The 16,633-nt window shown below is 46.4% G+C and overlaps 1 protein-coding gene across 1 annotated transcript; it reads right to left on the bottom strand.

Annotated features, from left to right (window-relative positions):
- Window positions 1-154: 154 nt before the first annotated feature.
- Window positions 155-14,354, bottom strand: KCNE3 (potassium voltage-gated channel subfamily E regulatory subunit 3). Its single transcript, XM_082244566.1, has 2 exons — window positions 14,325-14,354; window positions 155-768 (listed from the first exon to the last, which is right to left on the bottom strand). Exon 2 carries the CDS (start codon window positions 705-707, stop codon window positions 423-425), a length of 285 nt encoding a protein of 94 aa, XP_082100692.1. The 5' UTR covers window positions 708-768; window positions 14,325-14,354; the 3' UTR covers window positions 155-422.
- Window positions 14,355-16,633: the final 2,279 nt, after the last annotated feature.

Here is a 16,633-nt window from a genome sequence, read left to right on the forward strand (position 1 = left end):
AGAGGTTCTGCAAACCTTCCAGTTCCCTTCATTTCATTGAAACTTGTTCTTGCCACCAGTAAGAGCAAGCTCCCGGCTCATACGACTGATCCCGGAATCCCAGAAGGAGAACTCAAAACTATTTTATATCATTTCTACCAAAAAAATCACCATCAATTTTCCATCGTCCTACAAAATTCCCAAGACCAGCATTGCTACTAAATATTGTAGCTCTTGTGTGCACCTTGCAGTTCATCCCATTAGTGCATGGATGCTAAAATCAGTTGCAGAGTTGCAAGGATTCACATAATGTTTGACCACCATAGGACATAGACCAGGCCGCACCTTTGATCCTCATGGTGGCCTTGTGCCAGCAACCCAAGCACCATGAATGAGGACCTCATTGGAACTCCTAAGAGGTTCTACGAACCTTCCAGCTACCTTCATATAACTGAAACTGGACTGTTTTTAATGTAGACGTGGTAGGGGTCACTGCGTTTGTCCACATTCTTAGATCGTGTATATCCAAGTATCAGACTGCCTACAGTCACAGCAAAGAGGAACATGACAAAGATGATGAAGATATAGGCATTGTCGTCCTTGTTGGGTTTGGTGATGTTGTGTTGCGTGTCCGACTGGCACTGCGCAGTGCTTAGTGTCTTATTGATGGCCTGAAGCACGGTGTGAAGGTTTTCCAGGAGCTTTTCCATGGTAAAGTTCTTCTCCATGTCAACAGGTATTAAATGGATGAAGAGCGGTTGCAATTCATTGTGTCCAGCAGAGCAGAACCTGGAGACAAAGTAAGTACGTTAGAAAGAAGCCATCCTAACCAATCATGTCAAGCACCAACACCCCAAGAATTGATATGTAGTGTACAAAGGAGAAGCGGGCTTTACCGGTGCTAGACTACCCCACTCGGTATGATAATAATTTCATAAATTGGTAAAATATTTACTTTATTAATATCAAAATGATTAAAATTTAATACAAAACATGATTAATTCATATATTATAATACAAAAGTACAATGTAATGGATAAAAAGAGAATAGCCCTTCCTCAAAACCAAGCTTAACCTCTCACATCGATACACTGAGTTGGCAGTGTGCCCATGTATATGTCGAAAGGTGGAGCTGGCACAACGTGTTTCACTTGTGTTGCTTATTCAGGGGTATTGGGTGAAGAGGGCTCACATTGACAGATTAAAATAAATATGATTTCAAAAGGGGTAGCAGGTATTTGCCTAATCCCAAATTGTTGATCTACCAGGACGTCCGTGGATACCAATTGTACACAAATGAAGACAAGCAGGGCAGGGTGTGGTAACATCCAAACCAGTAGGAGAAAGGGGAACGGTCCACCCAAATCCAGTGGTCCAACCCAAACAAGGAAGGAAAGGCTCTAGGTATGCATAAAGATACTTCCTACAAAACAGAATGGAACACAGCAAATCCGTGGGGACACCTAGTCCTTTTCAGATCCTTTCAGAAAATGCTCCATGCTCAATCACAGCCAGCATGTACCTTTACATATCTGGATATGTCCCCCACTTGCATCGCCAACCACTGAATTCTCGAAAACCCCATGGATTTGCTGTGTTCTTCTGTGTTATTCCATAAATATTCCATAAACATTCACTCCTCTTTTCTATTGTACTTTTGAATGTATACATGTTTGTGATTGGTGGTCTTGAAGCCACTCCCCTGTAACCCCCCTTTTGTTCTCTGGCTATAAATAAACCTGAGCTCTGCTCTGTAAAGCAGAGATACTTCAGTTGGCACTACCAATGATGGGGCACTATTCCTCCCACTGACACCAATGATGGGGCACTATTCCTCCCACTGACACCAATGTTGGGGCACTATTCCTCCCACTGAAACCAATGATGGGGCACTATTCCTCTCACTGAAACCAATGATGGGGCATTGTTTCTCCCACTGAAACCAATGATGGGGCACTATTCCTTCCACTGAAACCAATGATGGGGCACTATTCCTCCCACTGAAACCAATGATGGGGCACTATTCCTCCCACTGATACCAATGTTGGGGCACTATTCCTCCCACTGAAACCAATGATGGGGCACTATTCCTCCCACTGAAACCAATGATGGGGCACTATTCCTCCTACTGATATCAATGATGGGGTATTATCCCTCCCACTGAAATCAATGATGGGGCACTATTCCTCCCACTGATACCAATGATGGGGCATTGTTTCTCCCACTGAAACCAATGATGGGGCACTATTGCTCCCACGGACACCAAGGACGGAGCACTATTCCTCCCACGGACACCAAGGATGGAGCACTATTCCTTCCACAGGCACCAAGGATGGGGCATATTCCTTCCACTGATACCAATGATAGGGCACTTATTCTTCCCACTGAAACCAATGATGGGGCACTATTCCTTCCACTGATGCCAATGATGGGGCAATATTCCTCCCACTGATACCAATGATGGGGCACTTTTCCTCCCACTGAAACCATTGATGGGGCACTATTCCTTCCACGGACACCAATGATTGGGCACTATTGCTCCCATGGACACCAAGGATGGGGCACTATTCCTAAAACACTGTATTGTCCCGGAATGAAGGTGCTCGGGACCCGGGACAGACATGTCAATTGCGGGACAGTCCCGGGCAATCTGGGACACATGGGCACCCTACTCCTCAGGAGTGCATTACATACAGAGAGCAGGGTATTGGAGTGCATTACGTACAGAGTGCAGGGTTCAGGATTGCATTACGTACAGAGTGCAGGGTTCACAAGTGCTGTGCGTACAGAGTGCAGGGATCAGGAGTGCACTCTGTACAGAGTGCAGGGTTCAGGAGTGCATTACCTACAGAGTGCAGGGTTCAGGAGTGTTTTACGTACAGACTGCAGGGTTCAGGAGTGCTCTATGTACAGAGTGCAGGGTTTAGGAGTGCATTACCTACAGAGTGCAGGGTTCATGAGTATGTTACATACAGAGTGCAGGTTTCAGAAGTACGGTATGTACAGAGTGCAGGGTTCAGAAGTAAATTATGTACAGAGTGCAGGGTTCAGGAGTGCGTTACATACAGAGTGAAGGGTTCAGGAGTGCATTACATACAGAGTGCAGGGTTCAGGAGTGCGTTACATACAGAGTGCAAGGTTCAGGAGTGCTTTACGTACAGAGTGCAGTCTTCAGGAGTGCATTAGGTACAGAGTGCAGAGTTCAGGAGTGCTCTATGTACAGAGTGCAGGGTTTAGGGGTGCGCTACGTACAGAGTGCAGGTTTAGGGATACGCTAAGTTCAGAGTGCAGGGGTGCATTACATATAGAGGGCAGGGTTTAGGAATATGTTACATATAGAGTGTGTTCGGGGTGTGCTGTGTACAGAGTGCAGAGTTTAGGGGTGCACTATATACAGTGTGCAACCCCCCACCCCCAAAGCTTCCTCACATCTCTTTCCCCAACCTGGCCCGGCTCCAGTTCCTCTCTGTGTAGGCAGATCTGCCTCGCCTTGCAGGTACATTGTTCTCTCCCCCAGATCCTGGAGATCTGTTCCTGCCGTGAGTTCCTGCAGGGATCTGTTAGTTCTGGGGGCCACTGAGAGCAAAGCCGTTCCATTTGACATGACAAGGTCTGGCGGGCCGGATTCCGCCCGTAGGCCTTGTGTTTGACATATGTGTTCTAGGGTGTCTACTTTCAGAAAATATATCATGTTTGGGGGGTTTACCTAATCTTCAGGCTTAAAATCATTTTTTAAACACAGGTGCAAAAAAATGCAAAAATGGCATGGGCAGCATAAGGGGTAAAGAGGTCTATTTATGAAAACAATTGGTGTGCAAATGCCATCAGGAAGGATCCAAGTAATGTGCGTAATGGGTGTATTTTAGTCACGTACCTGGTAAAGGCCAAACTGGTGAGAGGGCTCTCCCTTACACCTCCTGTCCCATCCCCCCCCCCCCCTCGACTGAGGACAGAGTGGCATGAGTGCCTGTAGAGAATTCTGGCCAGCAGAATATCTGGATCTTGCGATAAGGCAGAAGCTGAGGAGCAGGAAATTCATGCCAGATGTGTTCACAGAACTTGTGAGAACAAGCTTCTGGAACATGGTCAGGTCACCAGGGTTCACCAACAGGTACAGATGCAGGAGACAAGAATTGAAACAGGAGCCAAGCCTAGGTCAGTGTCAGACAGGCAGAAACAAGCCAGAACAGTAAGCAGAATGAGGAGTCAGGAAAGAAGCCAGGGGCAGGTGTCGGAGGAGTCAAGATCAGGCAATGTCAGAGGATAAGCCGGGGGAAACACAGATGTAAGAAGGTTCTGGTCACAGATCAGGAGCTGGCCACCACTCAGCAATGATCTTGAGCCTTGCAGTGCTTTAAATAGGCCTCTGGGCGCCTAAGTCACTTCAAACGTGCATGCTTATGCTCATGCTCTGATTCTATGTGCAGGTCTATGAATAGTACCACATGCATGCACAGTCCTTTGGGTACAGGCATGAACTCAGTTTTCATGACAATTTGATTGTTAGCTCCATCTAGTGGGCATAATGTGATATTTCCCTGATTGCTGTATATTAGCTCCATCTAGTGGTCATAATGTGATCTTTCCCTGATTGCTGTATATTAGCTCCATCTAGTGGTCATAATGCAGTATTGTCCTGATTGCTGTATTTTAGCTCCATCTAGTGGTCATAATGCAGTATTGTCCTGATTGCTGTATTTTAGCTCCATCTAGTGGTCATAATGCAGTATTGTCCTGATTGCTGTATTTTAGCTCCATCTAGTGGGCATAATGTGATATTTTCCTGATTGCTGTATTTTAGCTCCATCTAGTGGTCATAATGCAGTATTGTCCTGATTGCTGTATTTTAGCTCCATCTAGTGGTCATAATCCAGTATTGTCCTGATTGCTGTATTTTAGCTCCATCTAGTGGTCATAATGCAGTATTGTCCTGATTGCTGTATTTTAGCTCCATCTAGTGGTCATAATGCAGTATTGTCCTGATTGCTGTATTTTAGCTCCATCTAATAATATGGTATTTTCCTGATTGCTGTATTTCAGGAAAATGCTGCATTAGGGCCACTGGGAGGAGTTGATGACCATAGGAAAAACACATATTAGACACATTGTGGGGATTATTGGGGATGGCCGTGTGAATGCCTCAGCATTTGTATTTTATGAATGCATCCCTAGGAGTGGTGATTCTTACAAATGCCCATCCTTGACTGGACAATCATTCCTCAGTATGTATAATTAACACAAAGTCCTACTATCCACCTAAACCAAACGTGACAGCAGCCTGCAGAAAAACCAATATATAAAGTCTTTTAAATATTAAAGCGGAAATTATATAATAATAAACGGCGAGCAGACAGGCTTTTATTGCAGAACGCATACAGTGGGGTTAATTTACTAAACTGGTGCACTCATAATCTGGTGCAGCTGTGCATGGTAGCCAATCAGCTTTAAACTTCAATTTGTAAGCTTAAGCTTTGACAATAAAGCCTGAAAGCTGATTGGTCTCTATGTAAAGCAGCACCAGATTTTGCACTCTCTAGTTTTAGTAAATCTCCCCCAATGTCTCTTCCAATAAGATGCCTCTACCTCCCTGCTGACTGTCTTCTCCTGCGCATGGTGTGCCGGGAATGATGGCCTCCTACACCAGGTGGCATGTACAGTCAGCCATACAAGTGAATGGCTGTACTGGTGTATGGCCTGTCTGATCAATGTTTATAAACAATATTACTTTGTATCTCTCTCTATCTCCTGCCTTATCAATGTTTATAAACAATGTTACTTTGTATCTCTCTGTATCTCTGTCTGATCAATGTTTATAAATAATGTTGCTTTGTATTTTTCTGTATCTCTGTCTAAACAATGTTTATAAACACTGTTACTTTGTATTCAATCTATCTTCCATCTGATCAATGTTTATAAACAATGTTACTTTGTATCTCTGTCTGATAAATGTTTATAAACAATGTTACTTTGTATCTCTCTATCTCCCATCTGATCAATGTTTAAAAACAATGTTACTTTGTATCTCTCTATCTCCCATCTGATCAATGTTTAAAAACAGTGTTACTTTGTATCTCTCTGTATCTCCTGTCTGATCAATGTTTATAAACAATGTAACTTTGTATCTCTCCTGTCTGATCAATGTTTATAAACACTGTTACTTTGTATCTCTCTATCCCCATCTGATCAATGTTTATAAAAAATGTTACTTTGTATCTCTCTCCTGTCTGATCAATGTTTATAAACAATGTTACTTTGTATCTCTCTATCACCGGTCTGATCAATGTTTATAAACAATTTCACTTCATATCTCTTTATCTCTGGTCAATGTTTATAAACACTGTATCAGATGGTTTATTTTTTACAGCAGCAGCAGCAGCAGCTACTACAGCTCCTGTATTCACACAGCATCTCCTGGCTGTCATGTTGACAGCTGGAAATTGCTGGCAAGTGCAAAAGGGGAGGCGGGTAGCAGAAGCAAGGCAGGAAGATAAAACAGGGCATACAATACATACACCCTGTGTACATGATGGAGGAAGTTTTTTTGAGCATGTGTCCACAACTGCTTAGGGATGCTTTTATTTGACAGCGATTCTAGCAAAACTACAGCGGGAGCAACATGCTGGGACTCTTCAATGGTTTAAAAGGATGGCCATTATATTCAGTTCCACTCTAAAGGGAAGCTGTCTGGATGGAATTAGGGAGTTGGCTCTGTGTTCTTGTTTGGTTCCTCATCCTTGATTCTCTATAGTGAGTCACTGATCTTTACCAAGCACGTGAAGCTGGATACCGCATCAATGTAATTGTTCCGGGTCAGTGGCTCTCCAAATAGTGAAAATTTCCATCCCTGTATTTCTGTCCTCAGAGGTTCTCTTTATTGGTTGGTGCATTGTCATGCATTTTTCTGTATGAACTGATTTAGAGAAGACTGCCACCAACAAGTTACATTGTAGAGAGTTGGGAAAAGTTTCATATGTCACATATAGGGGGCGCTGACCTGCAACTTGCCATTCCAGTCATTACAAACTCAATCTAAATCAGGAAGGTGGAGAGCTGGTGTTCTGCTGTAAGTCAGTCCAAAGGATTACCTGTGAGATTTATAATGATATATATGGATATAGAAATGCCTGAAATCACCTCTTCTCTATACACTACCCCGATAATTTCCCCGGACTTACCTTACCTCCCATCCCTTACCCCCGATAATGTCCCCAAACTCACCTCCTATCCCTTACCCCCGATAATGTCCCCGGACTAACCTCCTAACCCTTACCCCCGATAATGTCCCCAAACTCACCTCCTAACCCTTACCCCCGATAATGTCCCCAGACTCACCTCCTATCCCTTACCCCCGATAATGTCCCTGGACTAACCTCCTAACCCTTACCCCCGATAATGTCCCCAAACTCACCTCCTAACCCTTACCCCCGATAATGTCCCCAGACTCACCCCCTATCCCTTACCCCCGATAATGTCCCCGGACTAACCTCCTAACCCTTACCCCCGATAATGTCCCCAAACTCACCTCCTAACCCTTACCCCCGATAATGTCCCCAGACTCACCTCCTATCCCTTACTCCCGATAATGTCCCTGGACTCATCTCCTATCCCTTACCCCTGATAATGTCTTCACACTCACCTCCTATCCCTTACCCCTGATAATGTCCCTGGACTCACCTCCTATCCCTTACCCCCGATAATGTCCCCGGACTAACCTCCTAACCCTTACCCCCGATAATGTCCCCAAACTCACCTCCTAACCCTTACCCCCGATAATGTCCCCAGACTCACCTCCTATCCCTTACCCCTGATAATGTCCCTGGACTCACCTCCTATCCCTTACTCCCGATAATGTCCCTGGACTCACCTCCTATCCCTTACCCCTGATAATGTCCCTGGACTCATCTCCTATCCCATACCCCCAATAATGTCTTCACACTCACCTCCTATCCCATACCCCCAATAATGTCCCCGGACTCACCTCCTATCCCTTACCACTGATAATGTCCCTGGACTCACCTCCTATCCCTTACCCCTGATAATGTCCCTGGACTAATCTCCTATCCCATACCCCCGATAATGTCCCCAAACTCACCTCCTAACCCTTACCCCCGATAATGTCCCCAGACTCACCTCCTATCCCTTACCCCTGATAATGTCCCTGGACTCATCTCCTATCCCTTACCCCTGATAATGTCTTCACACTCACCTCCTATCCCATACCCCCAATAATGTCCCCGGACTCACCTCCTATCCCTTAACCCTGATAATGTCCCTGGACTCACCTCCTATCCCTTACCTCTGATAATGTCCCCGGACTAACCTCCTATCCCATACCCCCAATAATGTCCCCGGACTAACCTCCTATCCCATACCCCCAATAATGTCCCCGGACTCACTTCCTATCCCTTACCCCTGATAATGTCCCTGGACTCATCTCCTATCCCTTACCCCTGATAATGTCCCCGGACTAACCTCCTAACCCTTACCCCTGATAATGTCCCCGGACTCACCTCCTATCCCTTACCCCTGATAATGTCCCCGGACTAACCTCCTAACCCTTACCCCTGATAATGGCCCTGCACAATTCATTTCTCAATTGCATTGGCAAAGGTAAAATGCATTTGTTCCTACCAAAAAAGTTTGCTTTTTTGGTAGGAATATATAATATATACTAGTAATATAGTAAAATAGTAATATATATATATATATATGTATACATAAAAGGGGTGAGCTGCAGATATTCCTGATGTTTCTCTAGATTTCCTTCATTCTGCTCTTCATTTAATTTATTTTATTTCAAAGAAAGTTATAAAAAAAAAACAAGAATCCTGTGCACAGCCCTTCTTTTGCATGTATATGTCCTTTGAGAGAGGAGAGATAGAAAGAGAGGGATACACATAAAGAGAGAAGAGATACAGAGTGTGGGGAGAGACAGAGATGGAGGAGAGGAGAGCTAGAGAGAACGGGGAGCTAGGGGAGAGAGAAGAGAGAGGAGACATAGAGGGAAAAGAGAGCTAGGGGAGAGGGCAGGCATAGAGGGAAAAGAGAGCTAGAGGAGAGAGAGATCAAGGAGAGAGGAGACATAGAGGGAAAAGAGAGCTAGAGGAAAGAGAGAACAAGGAGAAAGGAGACATAGAGGGAAAAGAGAGCTAGGGGAGAGAGGAGGCATAGAGGGAAAAGAGAGCTTGAGGAGAGAGAGAGAGCGAGGAGAGAGGAGACATAGAGGGAAAAGAGAGCTAGGGGAGAGAGGTACATAGAGGGAAAAGAGAGCTAGGGGAGAGAGGATGCATTGAGGGAAAAGAGAGCTAGGGGAGAGAGGAGATAAAGAGGGAAAAGAGAGCTAGGGGAGAGAGGAGATATAGAGGGAAAAGAAAGATAGGCGGATAGAGGAGATAAAGAGGGAAAAGATAGCTAGAAGAGAGAGAGGAGACATAGAGGGAAAAGAGAGGTAGGGGGGAAAGGATGCATTGAAGGAAAAGAGAGCTAGGTGAGAGAGGAGGCATAGAGGGAGAAGAGGGCCAGGGGAAAGAGGAGGCATAGAGGGAAAAGAAAGCTAGAGGAGAGAGAGAGCAAGGAGAGAGGAGACATAGAGGGAAAAGAGAGCTAGGGGAGAGAGGTACATTGAGGGAAAAGAGAGCTAGGGGAGAGAGAAGATATAGAGGGAAAAGAAAGATAGGCGGATAGAGGAGATCAATGTTTATAAACAATTTCACTTCATATCTCTTTATCTCTGGTCAATGTTTATAAACACTGTATCATTTGGTTTATTTTTTACAGCAGCAGCAGCAGCTACTACAGCTCCTGTATTTACACAGCATCTCCTGGCTGTCATGTTGACAGCTGGAAATTGCTGGCAAGTGCAAAAGGGGAGGCGGGTAGCAGAAGCAAGGCAGGAAGATAAAGCAGGGCATACAGGACGTACACCCTGTGTATGTGGAGGAAGTTTTTTTGAGCATGTGTCCACAACTGCTTAGGGATGCTTTTATTTGACAGCGATTCTAGCAAAACTACAGCGGGAGCAACATGCTGGGACTCTTCAAGGGTTTAAAAGGATGGCCATTATATTCAGTTCCACTCTAAAGGGAAGCTGTCTGGATGAATTAGGGAGTTGGCTCTGTGTTCTTGTTTGGTTCCTCATCCTTGATTCTCTATAGTGAGTCACTGATCTTTACCAAGCATGTGAAGCTGGATACCGCATCAATGTAATTGTTCCAGGTCAGTGGCTCTCTAACTAGTGAGAATTGCCGTCTCTGTATTTCTGTCCTCAGAGGTTCTCTTTATTGGTTGGTGCATTGTCATGCATTTTTCTGTATGAACTGATTTAGAGAAGACTGCCACCAACAAGTTACATTGTAGAGAGTTGGGAAAAGTTTCATATGTCACATATAGGGGGCGCTGACCTGCAACTTGCCATTCCAGTCATTACAAACTCAATCTAAATCAGGAAGGTGGAGAGCTGGTGTTCTGCTGTAAGTCAGTCCAAAGGATTACCTGTGAGATTTATAATGATATATATGGATATAGAAATGCCTGAAATCACCTCTTCTCTATACACTACCCCGATAATTTCCCCGGACTTACCTTACCTCCTAACCCTTACCCCCGATAATGTCCCCAAACTCACCTCCTATCCCTTACCCCCGATAATGTCCCCGGACTAACCTCCTAACCCTTACCCCCGATAATGTCCCCAAACTCACCTCCTATCCCTTACCCCCGATAATGTCCCCGGACTAACCTCCTAACCCTTACCCCCGATAATGTCCCCAAACTCACCTCCTATCCCTTACCCCCGATAATGTCCCCGGACTAACCTCCTAACCCTTACCCCCGATAATGTCCCCAAACTCACCTCCTAACCCTTACCCCCGATAATGTCCCCAGACTCACCTCCTATCCCTTACCCCCGATAATGTCCCCAGACTCACCTCCTATCCCTTATTCCCGATAATGTCCCCAAACTCACCTCCTAACCCTTACCCCCGATAATGTCCCCAGACTCACCTCCTATCCCTTACCACCGATAATGTCCCCAGACTCACCTCCTATCCCTTACTCCCGATAATGTCCCCAAACTCACCTCCTAACCCTTACCCCCGATAATGTCCCCAGACTCACCTCCTATCCCTTACCCCCGATAATGTCCCTGGACTCATCTCCTATCCCTTACCCCTGATAATGTCTTCACACTCACCTCCTATCCCATACCCCCAATAATGTCCCCGGACTCACCTCCTATCCCTTAACCCTGATAATGTCCCTGGACTCACCTCCTATCCCTTACCCCTGATAATGTCCCCGGACTAACCTCCTATCCCATACCCCCAATAATGTCCCCGGACTAACCTCCTATCCCATACCCCCAATAATGTCCCTGGACTCACCTCCTATCCCTTACCCCTGATAATGTCCCCGGACTCATCTCCTATCCCTTACCCTTGATATGGTCCCCGGACTCCCCTCCTATCCTTTACCCCTGATAATGTTCTGGGACTCACCTCCTATCCCTTACCCCTGATAATGTCCCCGGACTCACCCCTATCCCTTACCCCTGATAATGTCCCCGGACTCACCTCTTATCCCTTACCCCTGATAATGTCCCCGGACTCACCTCTTATCCCTTACCCCTGATAAGGTCCCCGGACTCACCTCTTATCCCTTACCCCTGATAAGGTCCCCGGACTCACCTCTTATCCCTTACCCCTGATAATGTCCCCAGACTCACCTCCTATCCCTTACCCCTGATAATGTCCCCGGACTCCCCTCCTATCCCCTTTATATCATCCCTTACCCCTGATAATGGCCCTGCACAATTCATTTCTCAATTGCATTGGCAAAGGTAAAATGCATTTGTTCCTACCAAAAAAGTTTGCTTTTTTGGTAGGAATATATAATATATACTAGTAATATAGTAAAATAGTAATATATATATATATGTATATATAAAAGGGGTGAGCTGCAGATATTCCTGATGTTTCTCTAGATTTCCTTCATTCTGCTCTTCATTTAATTTATTTTATTTCAAAGAAAGTTATAAAAAAAAAAACAAGAATCCTGTGCACAGCCCTTCTTTTGGATGTATATGTCCTTTGAGAGAGGAGAGATAGAAAGAGAGGGATACACATAAAGAGAGAAGAGATACAGAGTGTGGGGAGAGACAGAGATGGAGGAGAGGAGAGCTAGAGAGAACGGGGAGCTAGGGGAGAGAGAAGAGAGAGGAGGCATAGAGGGAAAAGAGAGCTAGGGGAGAGAGGAGACATAGAGGGAAAAGAGAGCTAGAGGAAAGAGAGAACAAGGAGAAAGGAAACATAGAGGGAAAGAGAGCTAGGGGAGAGAGGAGGCATAGAGGGAAAAGAGAGCTAGAGGAAAGAGAGAACAAGGAGAAAGGAGACATAGAGGGAAAAGAGAGCTAGAGGAGAGAGAGAGAGCGAGGGGAGAGGAGACATAGAGGGAAAAGAGAGGTAGGGGGGAAAGGATGCATTGAGGGAAAAGAGAGCTAGGTGAGAGAGGAGGCATATAGGGAGAAGAGGGCCAGGGGAGAGAGGAGGCATAGAGGGAAAAGAGAGCTTGAGGAGAGAGAGAGAGCGAGGGGAGAGGAGACATAGAGGGAAAAGAGAGGTAGGGGGGAAAGGATGCATTGAGGGAAAAGAGAGCTAGGTGAGAGAGGAGGCATATAGGGAGAAGAGGGCCAGGGGAAAGAGGAGGCATAGAGGGAAAAGAAAGCTAGAGGAGAGAGAGAGCAAGGAGAGAGGAGACATAGAGGGAAAAGAGAGCTAGGGGAGAGAGGTACATTGAGGGAAAAGAGAGCTAGGGGAGAGAGGAGATAAAGAGGGAAAAGAGAGCTAGGGGAGAGAGAAGATATAGAGGGAAAAGAAAGATAGGCGGATAGAGGAGATAAAGAGGAAAAAGATAGCTAGAAGAGAGAGGAGACATAGAGGGAAAAGAGAGCTAGGTGAGAGATGAGGCATTGAGGGAGAAGAGAGTCAGGGGAAAGAGGAGGCATAGAGGGAAAACAGAGCTAGAGGAGAGAGAGAGCGAGGAGAAAGGAGACATAGAGGGAAAAGAGAGCTAGGTGAGAGAGGAGGCATAGAGGCAAAAGAGAGCTAGGAGAGAGGATGGGTAGAGGGAAACGAGAGGTAGGGAAGAGAGGAGATACAGAGGGAAAAGAGAGCTAGGGGAGAAAGGAGAGTGATAGAGAGTGAGAGGGGGGGGGAGGAGCAAGGTAGAGAGGATAGGAAAGGTGGATAGAGAGAAAGAGAGAGAGAGAGAGAGAGAATAGCTTGGGGAGAGAGGAATTAGGGGAAATATGAGAGAGGAAAAATTGAGAGAAAGAGGAGAGAAAGAGAGAGAGAAGGGAGAGCTTGGGGAGAGAAGAGACATAGAGTGAAAAAAGAAAAAAGAGCTAGAAGAGAATGAAGAGAGAGACAAACAGAAAGTGAGGGGAAAAACAGAAATGAGACATAGAGAAATAAAGAGAGCTAGAAGAGAGAGAGGGGAGCTAAGGGGTAGAGAAGAGCTAAAAGAGAGAAGAAAGATGGAGAGAGAGGGAAGAGCTAGAGGAGAGAGGAGAGATAGGAGAGCAAAAGGAGAGAGAGGAAGGATGGAGAGAGAAAGAGAGAGAAGATCTAAGGGAGAGAGGAGCTAGGGGAGAGAAAAGAGAGAGAGAGAGAGAGAGATTGGTGAGAGTGCAGAGGGTAAACTACCTTTTAAAACTTTTTAACTAAAAAAACTTTTCAAACTTTGAAGAAATGTGTAATAAAACATTAGAGTTCCCCTTTAGCTCCGTGTGCAGAGGGCAGACGGCATCTCTTGTGGCTTTTTGCTGTGGCTGAACATTAACCATTTCCCTCTGAATGTTCTTCTCCTTTGAATTACAAATAACTATTTTATTAAAACTATGCTGAAGAGATTTGGAAGCTGCAGTCACTGACCTCTACTTCTGAAAATGCCACTTTCCCGGCCGCCATGCTGATCCAGAAGCTCCAGTGCTCTGAATCACTCCACCAGGAGCAATCCTGCAGGTTAGGAATACCTCATTTGCTGCATTCTCTGGGTCAGTGAGTTGAAGGATTGGGATGACAGCCGGGCAGATCAGTCAGTTGTGACTTTTCTTAGATTTTTTTGATCCGCCTGCTTGGTTTAGGTCAGTGACTTTGAGAGTCTGGAGGCCAGAGACAGCCAGGCAATTAGCATCATCAGAAAGACCCTTTGAGGTGTATTTATAAAGCGGTGACTGCTGTTGGATGTCTTTTCAGTGACACTGATTGATTCACCACCGGTGAATGTTTGGTGAAAGTCACATTTACACCTTAACATACACTTTGTATGGGATTTGGATCACTTACCTGATACATTGTAATCCTGGACTCCTGGGAAGTTCTCAGGACCTGGAGATGTGCGCTGGGTGTCAGTTGGCAGGTGCTGTGATCAGCGTCCGGGCGCCTCGTGCGTCTCATACCAACTGCTGTCAGTGAGATCCCATTCAGTGCGATCCCCGGAGCCCCTCCCCTGAGCACAGTTATGTCACAATGCTGTCCAGCCCCAGTCACTCTCATTCACTTTTTCTTACTGGTGTCACTTCCCAGCCAAGAATTTCCGATTTAACCTTTGCAGTGACTTGTTTTCGGCGCGGGGGTTCTGGATCTCATTTCCAGCAGAGTTTTGTCTGCATGATGAGCCAAAACTCAGGGATGTAATGGGATGAAGCTTGCAGGAAGACTTTAAAGCTGGCCTCCAGCCTTCCATTCAGACTTGCACAGTTGTACAGGATCCTCTCCTGACATTGCTTACTCTGATTTACACTGCACACTGTGAGCTTCTCACTTCTCATTACACTTAGTGTAATCCGTCGATTCCTCAATCCCGTGCTGCCATCTTTTTATTCTTACAGAATCAGGGTACCTGCTGCAAGAACTTGGAAGAGACAGCCAGCCCCTGATGACGTGCATCATCACACATGCACAGTGTGGTGTAGATTGTAAAGATAGCACATTTGTCTTAGTGACTATTGAAAGTCATGGGAAATCCAAATATTTTCATGCATGCGCATCGTGTAGGAGATTGTAGTTCAGCAGGTAAGGTGGGGACCCCTCATACAGGGCAAAGCAGGTGTACTGACCTAGGAACTCAGCACAGGGAGCATGGGAACCCCTCATAATGGGCACAGCAGGTGTACTGACCAGGGAACTCAGCACAGGGATGGTGGGAACCCCTCATAATGGGCACAGCAGGTGTACTGACCAGGGAACTCAGCACAGGGATGGTGGGAAACTCTCATAATGGGTACAGCAGGCGTACAAACCTGGGAAATCCACACAGGGATGGTGGGTACCCCTCATAATGGGCATAGCAGGCGTACAGACCCAGGAACTGAGCACAGGGATGAAGGGAACCCCTCATAATGGAAAAAGCAGGTGTACTGAACTGAGAACTCAGCACAGGGATGGTGGGAACCCCTCAGAATGAGCACAGCAGGTGTACAGACCCAGGAACTCGGCACAGGGATGGTGGGAACCCCTCATAATGGAAAAAGCAGGTGTACTGAACTGAGAACAGCACAGGGATGGTGGGAACCCCTCAGAATGAGCACAGCAGGTGTACAGACCCGGGAACTCAGGACAGGGATGGTGGGGACCCCTCATAATGGGAAAAGCAGGTGTACTGACCTGAGAACTCAGCACAGGGATGGTGGGAGCCCCTCAGAATAAGCACAGCAGGTGTACAGACCCGGGAACTCAGGACAGGGATGGTGGAGACCCCTCATAATGGGAAAAGCAGGTGTACTGACCTGAGAACTCAGCACAGGGATGGTGGGAGCCCCTCAGAATAAGCACAGCAGGTGTACAGACCCGGGAACTCAGCACAGGGATGGTGGGAACCTCTCATAATGGGCACAGCAGGTGTACTGACCCGGGAACTCAGCACAGGGATGGATGGAACCTCTCATAATAGGTACATAGGTACAGAAGGTGTACAAACCTGGGAACTCCACACAGGGATGGTGGGAACCCCTCATAATGGGCACAGCAGGTGTACAGACCCAGGAACTCAGCACAGAGATGGAGGGAATCCCTCATAATGGGAAAAGTAGATGTACTGACCTGAGAACTCAGCACAGGGATGGTGGGAACCCCTCAGAATGAGCACAGCAGGTGTACAGACCCGGGAACTCAGCACAGGGATGGTTGGGATTCCTCATAATGGGCAAAGCAGGTTACAGACTCAGGAACTCAGCAGAGGGATGGTGGGAATCCCTCAGAATGGGCACAGCAGGTGTACAATCCCGGGAACTCAGCACAGGGAAACTTCCATTCTACTCCTTGACAGTGAGGTGTGAGGTTGCTGGTTCCTTAGCTCGTGTGCTTCCAGAAGCCAGGGGCTAGAGTTGCTTCTCTGCCCCAGGAAGGATGCTGGATCCTGGGGAGGACCCTGGCGGGGGCCCCCTGGATAGGCCTGAGACTATGGAAGACATGGAGCTCGGCCGAAGGAGGGGTGAATCCCTGCCTACCTTTAGACGGAGGACTGTTGAAAAGCTGAGGCGGATTGAGAAAGAGGAGGAGAAATTGGCAACTTTGAAAGTAGAATTTAAAAAGAAAAAGTTATATTGTGCCAAACTGTACAGTAAGAAGAGACCGGCTCTGAGGCCTGAATTGAA

This window comes from Pelophylax lessonae, assembly GCF_965119305.1.
Source record: "Pelophylax lessonae genome assembly, chromosome: 2".
In the NCBI taxonomy this organism is placed as follows: Eukaryota; Metazoa; Chordata; class Amphibia; order Anura; family Ranidae; genus Pelophylax; species Pelophylax lessonae.